The sequence below is a fragment of the Colius striatus genome, chromosome 1 (genome assembly GCF_028858725.1).
Source record: "Colius striatus isolate bColStr4 chromosome 1, bColStr4.1.hap1, whole genome shotgun sequence".
NCBI lineage: Eukaryota > Metazoa > Chordata > Aves > Coliiformes > Coliidae > Colius > Colius striatus.
This window is the reverse complement of record NC_084759.1, coordinates 96,945,920-96,960,242: the sequence shown is the minus strand read 5'-3', so window position 1 is coordinate 96,960,242 and position 14,323 is coordinate 96,945,920. Positions and strand designations below refer to the sequence as shown.

Below are 14,323 nucleotides of genomic sequence, written 5' to 3'. Positions count from 1 at the left end.
ACAAGAAATCTGAGTTAGATAAAACTTTTCCATAGAATGTACATTTTCAAAATACATTTTTGAAATGTAAAAGAAGAACCTCCATTTCAAGCCCAGAGCAATAGCTATGAAGATGTTATGTGTCATCATTGGGTAATTGTACTCCATTTTTCTCCATTTGTTCTATGGGCTGTGATAGCAGTCTATCAAAGAAGTCATGTAGGCAGTTCTTGTGTATGACATAGCTACAGAAAACAAAAATTTGAGCTACAGAAATTAATCTCTCTTGTGATACTTCAAGATTTATCTAATACTTGCTAGCCTGTGGTTTCAAAACTGACAAAAGCTAACTGAAACCACACTAGGAAATCCTCTGAGTTCAGTCAAATCTCCGATTTAGTCAGCTTCAGATATCACTGCTCATCTATAAATACATCTGCTTTCATAGCGTATGCGTTCTGAAACTTGCCCGTTGCCTCCCCAGAAGCTCAGGGCTATCATCTGCTATTAGACAAGCCCAGCTTGACCAAAGCCAACATGAACCTAGCCTAACGTGCCAAGCCCATCCCTTGTTGTTAGCTTTGATAGTTGCTGCTATCATTTGATAGTTCTCTTGTAGCCAGTCCAAGTTGGCAGTGTCAGCCCAAGCTGATTGGAGCTACAGACATTTTTGCTGACTGGAGTCATGCTATCTTTGCCAGTTTGCTGGAATAGACACAGACACTGATTGGGTCATGCTGAAAACATTCCTGTCCTATGAAGCAAGTCTGTTTGTATTTTAGGTTTGCCAGGACTAATGAATTAAAAATCTTGGGCTCGCCACAGTTTGCTGCTTAATAATGCCTGTGACAGAAGGATTTTTTCCTCCCTGAAGCGTGACAGCATCATAATCCTTTGTCACTGGCAAGGAGAGGAAGGAAAAGCGGAATTGTGGACAAAAGCGGAAAAGGGTGATCTTTTGGGACAGCAGAGCCTATGGGAAGTGCAGGTAGCAGCATGTTGCCCTAACAGCTGTCTCAGCTTCTCAGACCTTGTCAGTTTGTTGCTATGCAGCAGGTGCAGCCTTTTCTTTTATTGAAGCTTTACTCCATAAAGGCAACGACAAGCCAAGGCAGTGGCTGGCCCTGGATTATACAAGTGCAGACGCTCCACTAAGTGAGGTAAGGCAACAGGTGTGAAAACTGAACTAAATTGATAGAGCTGTAATGGCACTTATCTGAGTTCTCCTGAAGATTTTTTTTAAATGGAGAAACAGCAGCCAGTTCTATAGGCAATTGTTGAGAGGAAGAGATCCGCTCATTAAATCTCATTAAATTCCAGGTTGCCCACTCACCCTCATCTCTGTCTACAGAGATATTTTTCTTCATGTGTGGAGAAACCAGATGGGGAACTGGGGACAGTTGGTCTGTGTGTTTCCTGTATCACCTCGTTTGCACACAGGCTGCTTCCATCCCTCTCTGATCTCTTTGATTGCTTTTTGTGACGAAAAGATGGAGGATTCCATACAAAAAGCGATGAAGGGATAAATGAAATATAACAACGACAACAAAAGGATAGCAGGGCAATTGATGCATATAAAGATGGAATTTCTTTTTGTGAATTGGAATAAAATGAAAAACTTTTGTGTTATGATAGAATTCACCATTGCTTATTGAAGGGATATTAATTTTTGCCCTCAAGTAGCAAGTGGTTAAAAGAGGTAATTTAAAGATATTGCAGACCATAGAATATGTGACTGGGCAACAGATTTACTTCTAGCAATACTGTTCTGTCAACTTTAAAACTCTAGTACAATGCATCATTTTAATTTCTTACACTATGATATGAAATGTTAAGTGTACTCTAATGTGGAAGACCACTTGAGATGAGTGAGTAGATGTCAGGGGAATGTGTACCAACAACAAAGAATGATGAAAAGCCTTGTTTCAAGGATGAGCTTATGACTTAATTTTTTTTTTCCTTTACCTTGTAGAGGGAGGTATGGAAGGGAAAGAATTTTGGATTAGTAGTTCTATTGTCTTTTAAAAAACAAGATGTCTCAGATGTTTCTTATAAAGTGAGAGGCTGGGAGAAAAAAGATCAATAATGGTCAGAAGGTAAAAATTATTCGGTCTAACACAATACATTTCAAAATAGAATACTTCAGTTGATTCCAAGGATCTTTTCCTGCATCCAAAACCATATACTGTGGCAGTTCATTTGACTTTTCTTTGTCTGTGTACAATAGATATCAGTTAAAGTATTGTATGTCCTGATCATTAGTAAGGAGGAATAAAGAATGATCCCTGATAGCCTTCATGTATTAGTAGAAAGAGACACTCTCAACTCCAAATAAGATGTATTGAAAGTAATGATTTTAGATTATTTCTTGTTATTTTAAGAAAAGGTTATGCACTACAAATAAAAATTTCTAGTGTAGCATTGCTACAGAGTAATATCACTCTGATACCTAAACATTAAGGCAGTCAAAGCAAACGAAATAGAAATGCTGAAATTAATAAGCCAAATGCAAATCTGATACTCTTTCACTGATTGCAAGTCAGTGATGCCAGGGATGTGATTGACTCACTTGTGGATCACCAAGAAAGATTATAATCCTGAAATATTGTTTTGTTGTATTGACTTTCTGAAATTGTCAAATAATAAAGTGTAAATTAGAATGAAATGTTGGAATTTCTGTGCAATACAGTAGCTACTTTACTGAAAAACTGCAAGACTATTAACTTAGGAAACTAGCTTTCGTTTTGACTACCTAATTGCTGTACTGTGTACTGCCTTGTGGTACTACTTTTAGTAAATTAATTATATTTCCTTGAAGAATTTTTTTTGTAATTGGTGGAGAAGTTTTTATGGTAGTTTAAAAGCTGCTCTCATAATTGTCCCTGTAGTTGGTATGGATAGAATGCACTATGACTAGCATAGTCTTCAGTCCTGAAATAATTTCTTTATGGGCAGATCTTTCATATGCATGAAGTCTTACTGACTTCATGTTTTCCACACATGGAGCTAATCAGGTTAATATCCATGGATTTCAGTAGATTTGTGCTAGATATACAAGATTAAGTTTGTGCTCTGATATTTAATAGGGATTAACAAAAACCATTGAAAAGGTTAAATATAGATAATTTGAGCTCTGAGTACAACTTTTGAGTGTATAGAGGTACTCCAATTATAGCTTTACAGATGAGTAGTAGCTAATTATTTTGTTGCTCAACAATTCTTTAGTGCCCTGTTTGAAATGAACTAGCAGCTTTTTTAATGGACAGGATTTCATCTCAGTAAAACCACTTTTTTGGAATTGGTGGTCTCAGAAGAAAGAACGAGGACTCAACAAGGTCCTGATCTGGGAATCAAACCCATGCAGACAGACCTCTACACCTGCATAGAGTTCCACTGAAGAATCACCACCAAGGTTTGGAGACCTAGTAACTTTCTGATCACTAAGTGTGTGGCACAATGTGATTTAGGGGAGCATGGGTGGAAGGTAGGAGGATGGGTGGCTCCTCATTGACACCATGTGGAGTGGTGCGTACGTTTCCAATCACATGGCAGGCTTGGGGTCATGTTACTCTCCCACCCCTTCTTCCTTCTTCACCTTCAGAACCAGGCAGCATTGCCACGAGTCAAGGCTTGCTGAAGGGGCAATGGCGGGGAGCAAGCAGGTGAGGGGAAGCTTCCTTTGCCATCATTCTTTGTAATCTGTAAATAGCAAAAGAAAGGCAATCTCTGCACTGAATTTCACTTAAATCCTCTTTACTTGGAAAAGTGAAATGGCGCTCCCTTGACTTTGATTCAAAACACTGCTTAGCTAGAATGAGAAAGATAGCAGTGAATGCATGAAAAGTGTTAAAACTCATTTGCTGAATGGTGTTACATGCTCTGTAATATATACATCTATATTGTTTGTACTATTGCAGCTGGAACAAACAAGTAAAAACATTGACTCAAGTGCCCACATGATCACCACCGCCAGGGTACCTGCTGATAAGCAAGTACGAATTGCCTTCAGCCTGAATGACTCCCCAGGTACAGTTCAATTTATGGAGTAAGCCATTGTGAAATAATTGCTTTTAAATTTTACACGTTCTTATCAGTGTTTACACTGGTATCAGTATCAAGTCCAGTGTTATGAGTGGAATTTTTGTTTTCCTGAGTGATAGCATGCGATCAGTTTTCCTGTCTGATAACTTAATATTTCTATATAAAAATTTTATTAGACTAAACCCATTAGACTGATTGGTTTAGGTCTTAACTTTCTTCCAGTGGTCCATTGAGTATATTTAGGATTGTCATTGACTATCCAATTTGTCTGATTTTAAGTAATTTTAATGTAAAAAAAAAGGTAAAAGGATATTTTGTACTGAGGATCGGACTAGAGCAGGAAGAGACTTTCCCTTTAGCAGGAAGGTAGGAAAGTGCAGCACGTGCCCAGCTTGGTGAAAGATTTCAGGAAACGGATGCCTCACATGGACTGTTCCCTGAGAAAGCAACAGAAATTTCATTGACATCTATCCTGTCAAATCGTGCTAACTGAGCATTAATTTCCTCAAACATACCCTATGGATATGTGGACCCTTTGGCCCTTGGAATAGATGAATATTATTGCTTTGCACCTTAAATGTGATTAAGATCTAGAGAGAGTTGTTGCAAACAGGAAAAGTCAGAATAAAATAATTGTAATCAGAAGCTGGGAAGCATCCCCCCAGAAAAGCTGACTGTGTTGTTGCTGAAGGTGAGTGCTTAGAGTCAAGGCTGAGATGTGTTTTTGGCTTGAAATAGAAGGATTTCTTATGGTGATGACTGAAACCCACTACTGATGAGTGCCTTATGGGATGGTACGTGTTGTAGGATTACATATGAGGCTGCTTCCTGAGCTGTGTGTGAATAGAGTTTTAGCTTGAGTAAAATTTTCTCATTTAAAAATTATTTTGGTATATACACTACCTTTCTTGGTTATTTGTTGTGCAGTATTAATTTGCAGCTACAAGCCTGAAATAGAATCTCATTCCCTAATTTAAAGACAATCTTCATATATTATTCCACATAACTTTCAGCTCATAAAGACAAGTGACACAGAAAGAATGGGACAGGGAATATAAAGAAGTGCACGTGTCTATCTGTGTGCCTGTTTTTATAAATTAATCTAGTAATTAAGTTTTTATTATATAAAGTAATAAGGAATTATGCTCATCTCTCAAGATATATTAACATGGTAAATTTCTTACAGTAATTGTGGTAAGGATAGGTCTTGAAGAGAGATGCAAAAGAAAGCAGAGTGCTCTTACAAATTATGGAAAAGGAATGCTTATGTGAGACACTGAAAACAAGTCAGGGAAAGCTGAGACCATGGGAAAATCAAAGAGACTAGAGTGGTTTGTGACAAGAGACGGCAGTAGGAAATGACAAGGTTGTGAATAGCTTGGAAGAAGAAGACATGAAAGGCAGGAAGCCTAGCTTCCTTAACATTGCATCATACTTTATTTTTTACTTTTCTATCCCGTTAATAGTTCCAGCCTCTCCACATTTAGAGAAATGAACTCCGTTACAGAAAGGTAATCTTTTTCTGCTACGCTTTGTTAAACTTTTCAAAAACTGTGAGTCTTTTATTACATTTTGTTGCATACAAGTCTTCCTGCAGTATGCAATCCAGGATCTCTGTGAGTAGATAAAACTAAATAGCAACCAGTAAAGTGAGTGGCGTGTTCTCTGCAACACAGCCTTGGAGGCTACCAGGAGGTCTAAACCGTTTTACCACATAACAAGAATTCCGCTCTTGCTCTTAGAGATAAACCTTAACATGATTACTATATCTGATGTATTTCAAGAAGGCAAAGGAAATAAACTTTTATCAGATTTGAAAATTTCCAACAATTGATAGTTGAATTGAGAGAGTATAAATAAGTATTTAACACTTTTTTTAAGATGAGCTGCAAAACCAGACAGATCTTTAGGTGTTCCATTCTTGGGGTTTTTTTACCTCTTTATTTTTTAATATCTGGTTAAATATTTTTTTTTCTCCTTGACAAGCGTATTTCTTTTCAGTTCAAACAGGAGTCACCTGCTGTGTGATAGTAAAGTGTCAGGTGAGGCTCATGTACCGCTACAAAAAGTTCTTCACCAGGGCTGTAGTCAGGTAATCTCTCTGACTTAAGCTTTGCCTTAAATTCCACCTCACTTGAAAAGGACACTGACAGATTTCACCAAGAAAGGCTGCATTCTCCTTCCGGGGGCTGTACAACTGCTTACTAGGAGGAACTGGCAGCATAACTAGATATAAAAAGGGGAAATGGAATGTTTCTTCTGGGTGGTGATTATCTCACTGGCTAGGATTGTAACCAAGCACTGGGTGTGAGGAGCAGCAAAAGGAGAAACTGCTCTCAACTCTTAAGAAGAGATTACATTGTGTTAACTGACCTACAAAATTGGAGCTGGTTTATCCCGAGTGAACAAGAAAGAATTTGTGTTATATTATTTGTCAGTCAATACCTGATGTCTGAAATCCTGGCCAGCCTTGTGCGGTATTTTTAATATGAAAGTAGGCTAAGCAACTCCTTAAGTCTCAAGAGCAGCCCATCATTGGGTGCTATATAAGAAGTTTTAATGTATATTTCTTATTTCTGTATACATAGATATCTATACTTGTCTCTATTACTCAAGTTCAGTAAGCTGGCATCAAACAGTTTTCCTAGGATGTGTCTGCACACCATATTGCACCACTTTAAGGTCCCATTCTAAATTAAGGAATTTGAAAAACATTATTTCATCTTATCTTACATTGCTTGCAAACTAGTGTGAGTTGAACTGAATATGGTGTTCCCAAATTTAAACAAGTATTCAGAAACAGAAAGTTCAATGTAGTTTATCAGTATAAATTTAATTAAATGAAGAACATTCAATATATTCTAATTTATATTACTAGCTCATATTTACTAGACATTAAGATACAATGGTTGTAACAGAAACTTTATTAAATTTAGATAAGTGCATTTGTTTTGTGTAATAGTTCTAAGGGAAAGTTTATAGGTAAACATGTCTTCATCTTTCCTCCTAGAATAAAAGTTTAAATCTAGCTGAAAAGTTCTGCTAGTAACGTGTGGTGATAAATTACTGATTTTGAAATCGTTAATAGTTTATTTTATCTGAAATCAGTCTACCTCTGATAGAGAAAAATCACTGATAACAAAGGCAAAACATACATCTTCTAATGAAACTGATAATGGAACTGTGCAATCTTTTTGCAAGCATAGCAAATGAGTGATTTTACTCTTCTTTATGTTTCTATTATTCTAGTGACCATGAAGAATTTTTTGTGTTTAAAGTTGATCATGCAAGGCTGTTTTGCAATCATTCTTTCTTCAATAGCAACCTTCAAGTCCCTACTCCATTCTCATTTTGGTTGTAATAGCAAAAGAGGCTTTCCAGCAGATAATGTATTGTTTGAAAACCAGTGGGAATTGCTAAAATACGTGTCCAAAACTGACAAGGCTAATTTCTGAAAATTGTATCTCCCCTCAAAGTAAGTGGCTTGATCTTTGGGAAATTACACAGGAACTTAGGTGAGATACACAGTGTCTGTGTATTCATGAGAAGATGCTTTAGCCTTAGATGAAGGTATATTTTGCTCTTATCTCTTCTGTTATGTGCCATTTCTTTTTTTGAGGGGAGATTCACTACTCTTATTGAGTAAGCCTTCATAGACTATTCCTGGGTCAGGCAGTGACCATTCCTCACTGTTTTACGAGTGAGGTAACCACAAGGTTGTGTAAGGTCACATCAGGCAGGGCTGTGAATAGAAGCCTGGGAGCCTCACGCAGCAGTGCCAAGTCGCAGTCACTTAGCCACACAGCCTTCCAGGATGAATTCGATGAGTCTATGCTTGTCTGTCAGTAACCAGGGCTAAAGTTGCTGGATCTCACTGCTCTCCTTGGGCCAAGACTGCACCCCGCTACACAGTTTGCTGGTGGTGTCTGGCTGAGAGTTGCAGTGCTTGCAGTTGAGTTTGAGCATTTTTCCTGTGTAAGGGCTGATCCACTTACAGGATAACAGCCTACTTATCTTACCAATTTAATTCTTTAATTTAGGAGGAAGAGATCTGAATACACTTGCCCACGCATATAGGAGAAAAAAATAGTACCTGAATGTATAATTAAAGACTGGATCATAACTCAGCTACTCAAGGAAGCAGAGTTGTGATTGGCATTTCCTAAATTTTGAGTACTTGATTTAGCAACCTTAATGTGCTTTCAACACGTTTAAATTGTAATGTTCTATTTCTGTCTATCTTTGAAGATCCTAGATAAACTGTAATTTGCAAGTTTATACTTCAAGTATATCAGATTTTGTTCTTAAAGTACTTATTCATTAGCTTTTGCCCATAGCCCTCAGTTCAGCTAAATGGAGCAGCTATAGACAAAGAGTACCAGACATTGTGTCAGTCACACAGCAAAGTGTGAAGAATTTTGCTCATTCATCTACACGACAGAAGTCCGGGCTATTGAAATCTCCATGAGCCATTCTCAAATCTGCAATATCAACATCTATCAGGGTCTGAATCTACACAAGATTTTCATACAGTTCAGCCTTCTGTAGATTTCTGTACCGCAGATTAAAAGCTCATTTCACATTTATATTAATAGGCATGCTTAGGGAGCTTTTTCTTTTGCTCTTAGTTTTGCTGTAGGAATGGCCAGAGCGCCAGCTCTGAGAAGGGTACGTTGTGTCAACTCAACTGATAGAAAGCAGAAGAAGGAAGTGCTTTCCCCAGAGACCCTCCCTCAGATGTTCTCTGTTATAATAACAGTTTTCAGCAACAACCAAAGCAACTGTATAAACCTGATGAAATAAATGTGAAAGTCAAACCGTTCCTTACATGTGAACCAAGTCTTTGGTTAAAAAAGTCAACTGTATTTGCAGAGTTCACGTTGTGATCAGCATACAGTACACTTTAGTACACTTTTAAATATAGACCTTGAAAATGAGTTCTGGGATCCATGGGTAGTCAGGAAGAGCTACAGATACTTTAGTTCAGGTGGCTGTGATGAAGTCTCTTGTTCTGACTCTTTCATGTCAGAGGTTAGTGCTATTGAGTTTGCTGGTATGGCCATAACATTCATATGTATGTTTTTCCTCCTTTATGGTTTTCTTTTGACCAGAATCTTGACTCATTTTCTGGTGCAGGAAGTTAGAGTCTCAAACTTTTTAAATATTTTTATTTAAAAAAAAATGTTTTCAAGAGCCAACTGGAATAATAAATCCTTTTTCTTTATGAGTGCCAGGGAAGTAAAATAGTGACCATGGGGGTGAGATGCTGTTTGTATCTGGTGAAGAATCAGCCTAGTTATTTTCAGGGGTTTGTAATACAGAAAACCCACTAACTTTATTATAAAGCAGATCTTTCAGTCATTCCTTATATAACAATCTAGACACTCATTAAATATTGATAATAAATTGAGAAAAAGATAAATTTCTGAATTCTGATGTCTAATTAAGGAGATATAGAATATAAAAGAATAAATACAGACAGTTGAGGAGAGAGTTAAGAGAGTGTTTTGATCTTCAGGAAATTTTCTTTAACATTTCAGTATTTTTTATATTTATGATTTTCAGGATCATAGATTTTTAGAACTAGAAGCCAATGTGATTTTGTCTGATCTCCTGCATAATACTCAGCATTCAAGCTTGTAAGGGCACTAATAATTCTTTTGTAAGAAAATGCAAGAGTTTAAATCTTTCCTCTTGACTTCGTGAAACACTCTCAAAAAAGTTTTATGAGGTGAAGAAGTGCTATCATTCACTTTACCCTTGTGTGAAACCTAAATGTGTTTAGTTTTTACAAAGTGATTTTTGTTGTTATTGTTGTGGTTGTTACCTTGAAAACATGAAATTCAGACTGACCTGATACAGTCATGTATTTTACTGTTGGGAAGCTGTGGGAAAGTTTTTTGTTCTTTCTGTGGAAAACAAGTTTGCAGTTAGCTGTGAAGATTTTTGTCAATTTTTGTAAACTAAATACTTCAGCCTCAAATTTCAGAGAAGCCTCCTAAGTGGAGAAACTCAGAAAAATTTCAAACCACCAAGTCCCCAACTTTTCTCAGTGATGTTCTGCACATCAGATGATGATTTAAACAAGTCTTAAACTAGCATAACTAAATAAACCCCTAGCAGCTGTTCAATAGATGCTAGGGCAGGCCCATTATAAAATGTACTATGGTATGCCATAATGGTTAGGATACCAATATGTTCTATTTTTAGTACCATTGACTCAGTCACTTGAGTTCAAAAAATAAGCAGGGAACATCTGTTTATTGAAAGGATTTCCTCTATAGTAATTTCTCTCTCTAGTCCATCCTTTAAAAAGTATTTCCAAACTCTGTTTTTTACTCTTTCTTTTCTGAAGATAATCAAATATATTTTCTAATATTTGGATAGTGCATTAATTTGTTTTCTTATTAATATTCAATTCAGTGAAAAAGTAATTATTGACTGTTATTTCTTTCAAATTCTTGGGATTGTTTTTTGTTTGTTTATTTTAAGAATGTTCAAAGTCCCTCCTTAAAGGTACTGTACCAAAGATTGTACTGCTGGAATTGTCAAAACACATAGCAGCTTGTCCTCAACTCTGGTCCAAAATCTCTGTCAGAATATTTAACAGCTATTCAGCCAAATATTTGTAGAGCAGCTGAACCCCTAGTCGGACTGAGTCCTATTCCATCCTTCCTTTTAGCTTTGCCATATGATTCATCTTTCTTCTTTTAGAATATTATTCTATTTTTAAAGATTGTACAAGAAAGCAACAGCAAATTAAAGGGAAATACTTGCATATCAACATGATACAATTATATACAATTAAAGCAATTGAAATATTTTCTGGAATGGACATGTTCAGGATATGGTGGGAAAATGAAGTAGGGGCAGTGTGGCGGTTATGACTTTTTGATAATACTAGACCCTTACTCCTTACTCACTCTGTTTCCTGAGGAAGTTCAAAAGCTTTTAGTTTTGCCCTCTGTATTGCTGTATCTTTTTTATCTTTTGTGAGCATCTCTTGTGAAAGGTGCCCAGCTCTAGCCTATGTTAGTTAAAGTGAGGCTCTGACCGTATGTTAGCCCATGTGTTCATTCTTCACAGAATAAGGTCACTCTTGTTTTACTTTTTTTCCCCAAACCTACTTTGCTGTACGACCACCAAGGGCAGGATAAAGAGATAACAAATATTTGACAAATATAAAATACAAATCCAAGTCCATACTCTTTAAGAACATTCAGAATTCTGATTTTATGTGATCTTCTTAATCTTCTTGGGGTTTTTTTTGTAGTATATAAGTCTGCCAGCACAGAGCAGGTTGTAGGATCTGATCTATGTTAGCAGTTTTCTCCTATGAGAATCATCCTTTTTTAATTTTGACATGTTGCAAGTAACTGACTCTGTAAGCTAGCTAATAGTAAGCTTCTCTTCACCTCCCGTAACCTGTAGTAAGACACATAAACAGTCATTGCAATCCAATGCAAAACTGATAGTGTGAAAGTCACTGAGAGAAATATTGCAGTGACTGTGACGCTACCAAGTATGATTCATATTTCTGATCTCAGTCCAGCTACTAGTGGGCAGGTGTCCACACCACAACACTGACGTAACTGGCACAGTCTGTCCCACCTTTGCTACAAGCCTGTACTAAAAATAAAGGAATAAATAAAAACACAGTTCAGCCTGTGGTTTTGAATGAACTCACTCTAGCCTGTAAGGATTGTTATCTGCAGGTTAAAGACACTTTGTTGCAGTATGGCAAATTTTGTGGTGCTTTTCCCATTCTAATCACATCTGTGTAGGTTACAGTCTTTTAGTTCCAGTATTGATGGGCTGATCTGTATGTTCTTGTGGTTGCCTTTGAGCAGTGGGAGAAAAGGTTTCTGTTATTTTTGGTTTAGACCTGGTAAGTCATTGTATTGTGATGGGGAGGATCTCTTTCGCTTCATTCAAGTAATGAACTCTTTGGTAGTAAGGATGCTATCCTTGGAAGGTTCTTTAATTTGCAGTGTAATGGGGAGCTCAGGAAGAAAGATAGTTTGGTTTTATAGTTATTATTAAATTATCACATTTTCACTGTTCTAACTGGCTTTGTTATGTTTCTTATTCAGTGCAATACAAAACAGGCCTTCTGTCTCTCCAGCACCTAAACATTTTCTTACTGGCAACCTGCTAGTATTTTCAAGGAGTCTATTAAGGCATCTCAAGTGTAGAAAGATAAGCAGGTGCAGAGATGTTTGCAGGATCCCAGTGTTACTGTGAATACACACAACATAGAACTGTGTTAAATATATTATTTGAAATGCCCTTTATGGAAGACGTTGACTTTTAACATCATGTTTACCTTTTAGATGATGCTTCCTCTGAAAACTTCCCTTTGGCATTTCCAGAACTAGATCAGCAGCTGCAGGTAAACTTTTTTTTTTTTTTTTTTTTTAAATTACATTTCTGCTTCACATTCACTATATTTATTATGATTAAAAAAACCTCTCTGGTGGTTACACCAGTTTTCAGTACTGCTTCTTTAACCTGTTTATATTTAAGAAGACTATATTTCCATAGAAAAAAACCTCGTCTTTTCAAAATCTGCCAAGATTGGACATTTTAAATCAAATTGCAAGGAAATTATTATCTTAACAATCTTACCTACTCTGATTTTTTTTTTTTCGATTCCTGTGCGAAATAAAGCAGGTACTGCTGCACTTCTATGAAGAGAATTGTTGTGGTTTTAATGGGAAAAGTAATGACCCCAGTATCATACACACATATCTACAGGCTGTGTTAAGAGCAGTATGATCTGCTTGATCTGAAGCATTCCAAGAGAATGCAAAGGTGTATTTTGTAGTGCTATCTTATCTCTAACCTTGGGTAACTAAAGACAGTCATCAGGACTGATGAGAGGCTTCTCAAAGTGACTCTAGTTCATGATACATATCCAGTAATCCTAACTGTTGCCCTAGCAAGCATCTGCATACAGCGCAAGATAAAAGTGATGAATCCTTTTGCGACCAGTTCAATTTGTCAGCATGGTACAATAGAGCTCTGAGATACTGGACAATCAGATGGCAGTTGATGGCAACTCCATGGTTGACCAGGCACAGAGCCAGTTTTGTATCCAGGGATTGTTTTCCTTTCCTCTGTGGCGGTTCTGGAGTGTTTGTTGGCTTTTGTAAACTACTTGAGATAATCTGTTTCCCAGGAGCATTTAGACTTCCTCTGATATTTCAATACGAAGGCAGTTGTTTCCTGAGTGTAAATTGAGAAAGGCATTAGCAGACTGTGTTGTCCAATGATGTCATCCTTCCTGTGTCCATCAGCTAGTGAGACAACACTGGAGGGCTGCTGACTTAAAGGACTGACTTTTCTCTCCTGCTGCAATCATCAAAAGGATGACTGAAGAAGGAATCGAGATGACAGAGGCTCTTTCTGCTCTATCCTTCTAATTGTAGGAATAGCGGTCAGCCCCTTAGGCTTAACTAGGAAAGAGGAAAGGTAAAGACAGCAACCTAAGATTTGGGTTGAAGGGAACAGGGTAGTACGTTGGCCTCTATTCCACTGATCTTCCAGCTCAGCAAAGACAATTTTTTTTTTCCCTCAAAAGAATTCAATTTGAGAAAAGCAATATTGTTTTGAGTTGGAAGCACTGAATTTAAAGAACCTGCAGTCTGTTTCCAACTCTGTCAGTGACACATTGTGTGATCCTGGAAAAGCTGTTTCATCCCTTTGCTCCCCGAAGTGAGCATAATAATTTTTACCTTTTTTTTTCTTGAAGAGAATTGAGATCAGTGGGTGAAGACTGGTCTAAAAGAGCAAATCATGATCATCATTACTGCTGTTGGTACATAAAGCTAAAATTATTACTGTTGAATGTAGGTACTTTACAGGCCAAGTGATGATTTTTTCATTAGGATTTTTATGACCCATTTCTGGAACATATAAGGTACTCTAAATATGTAACATCATGATAGACTGAAATTGCTCCTCTGGAAGCATTCAAGTCAGCTGGATAAAAAATAGCCCCTCAGTAAAAGTTTTTTAAGTATGCACTAGAGCAATTCCACTAAGTACACCCTCTTGGTCTGGTAAGTACCCAACATTTTTTACAAGAGAACCTTCCTTTACTCTCATGATCTCAATATGATAACAAATTAAAAAAAAAAAAAGGTCAAAGGCTTTGATTCAGATAATATTCTTTTTATTATCCTTCAGAAACTTGTTTTGGTAATACAGAGGTACTTGAAAGGATAACTTATGATGACTATCTGTCAGATCCAACCACTCAAAAGCATAAAGTTAGTGGTAGTATTTCATCCTTTAACTT

At 36.9% G+C, this 14,323-nt stretch overlaps 1 protein-coding gene across 2 annotated transcripts in view; it reads left to right on the top strand.

Annotated features, from left to right (window-relative positions):
* Positions 1 to 3,278: 3,278 nt before the first annotated feature.
* Positions 3,279 to 14,323, top strand: part of MAP3K7CL (MAP3K7 C-terminal like) — a 28,675-nt gene continuing 17,630 nt past the window's right edge. The window contains exons 1-3 of one of the 2 annotated variants that reach the window (XM_010201811.2): positions 3,279 to 3,391; positions 3,897 to 4,005; positions 12,354 to 12,412. In XM_010201811.2, coding sequence (XP_010200113.1) covers positions 3,936 to 4,005; positions 12,354 to 12,412 — 129 coding nt within the window. In that variant the 5' untranslated portion in view covers positions 3,279 to 3,391; positions 3,897 to 3,935. Of the gene's footprint in view, positions 3,392 to 3,896; positions 4,006 to 5,455; positions 5,532 to 12,353; positions 12,413 to 14,323 lie in introns of those variants that run through there. The other variant, XM_061988656.1, reaches the window with a different exon arrangement.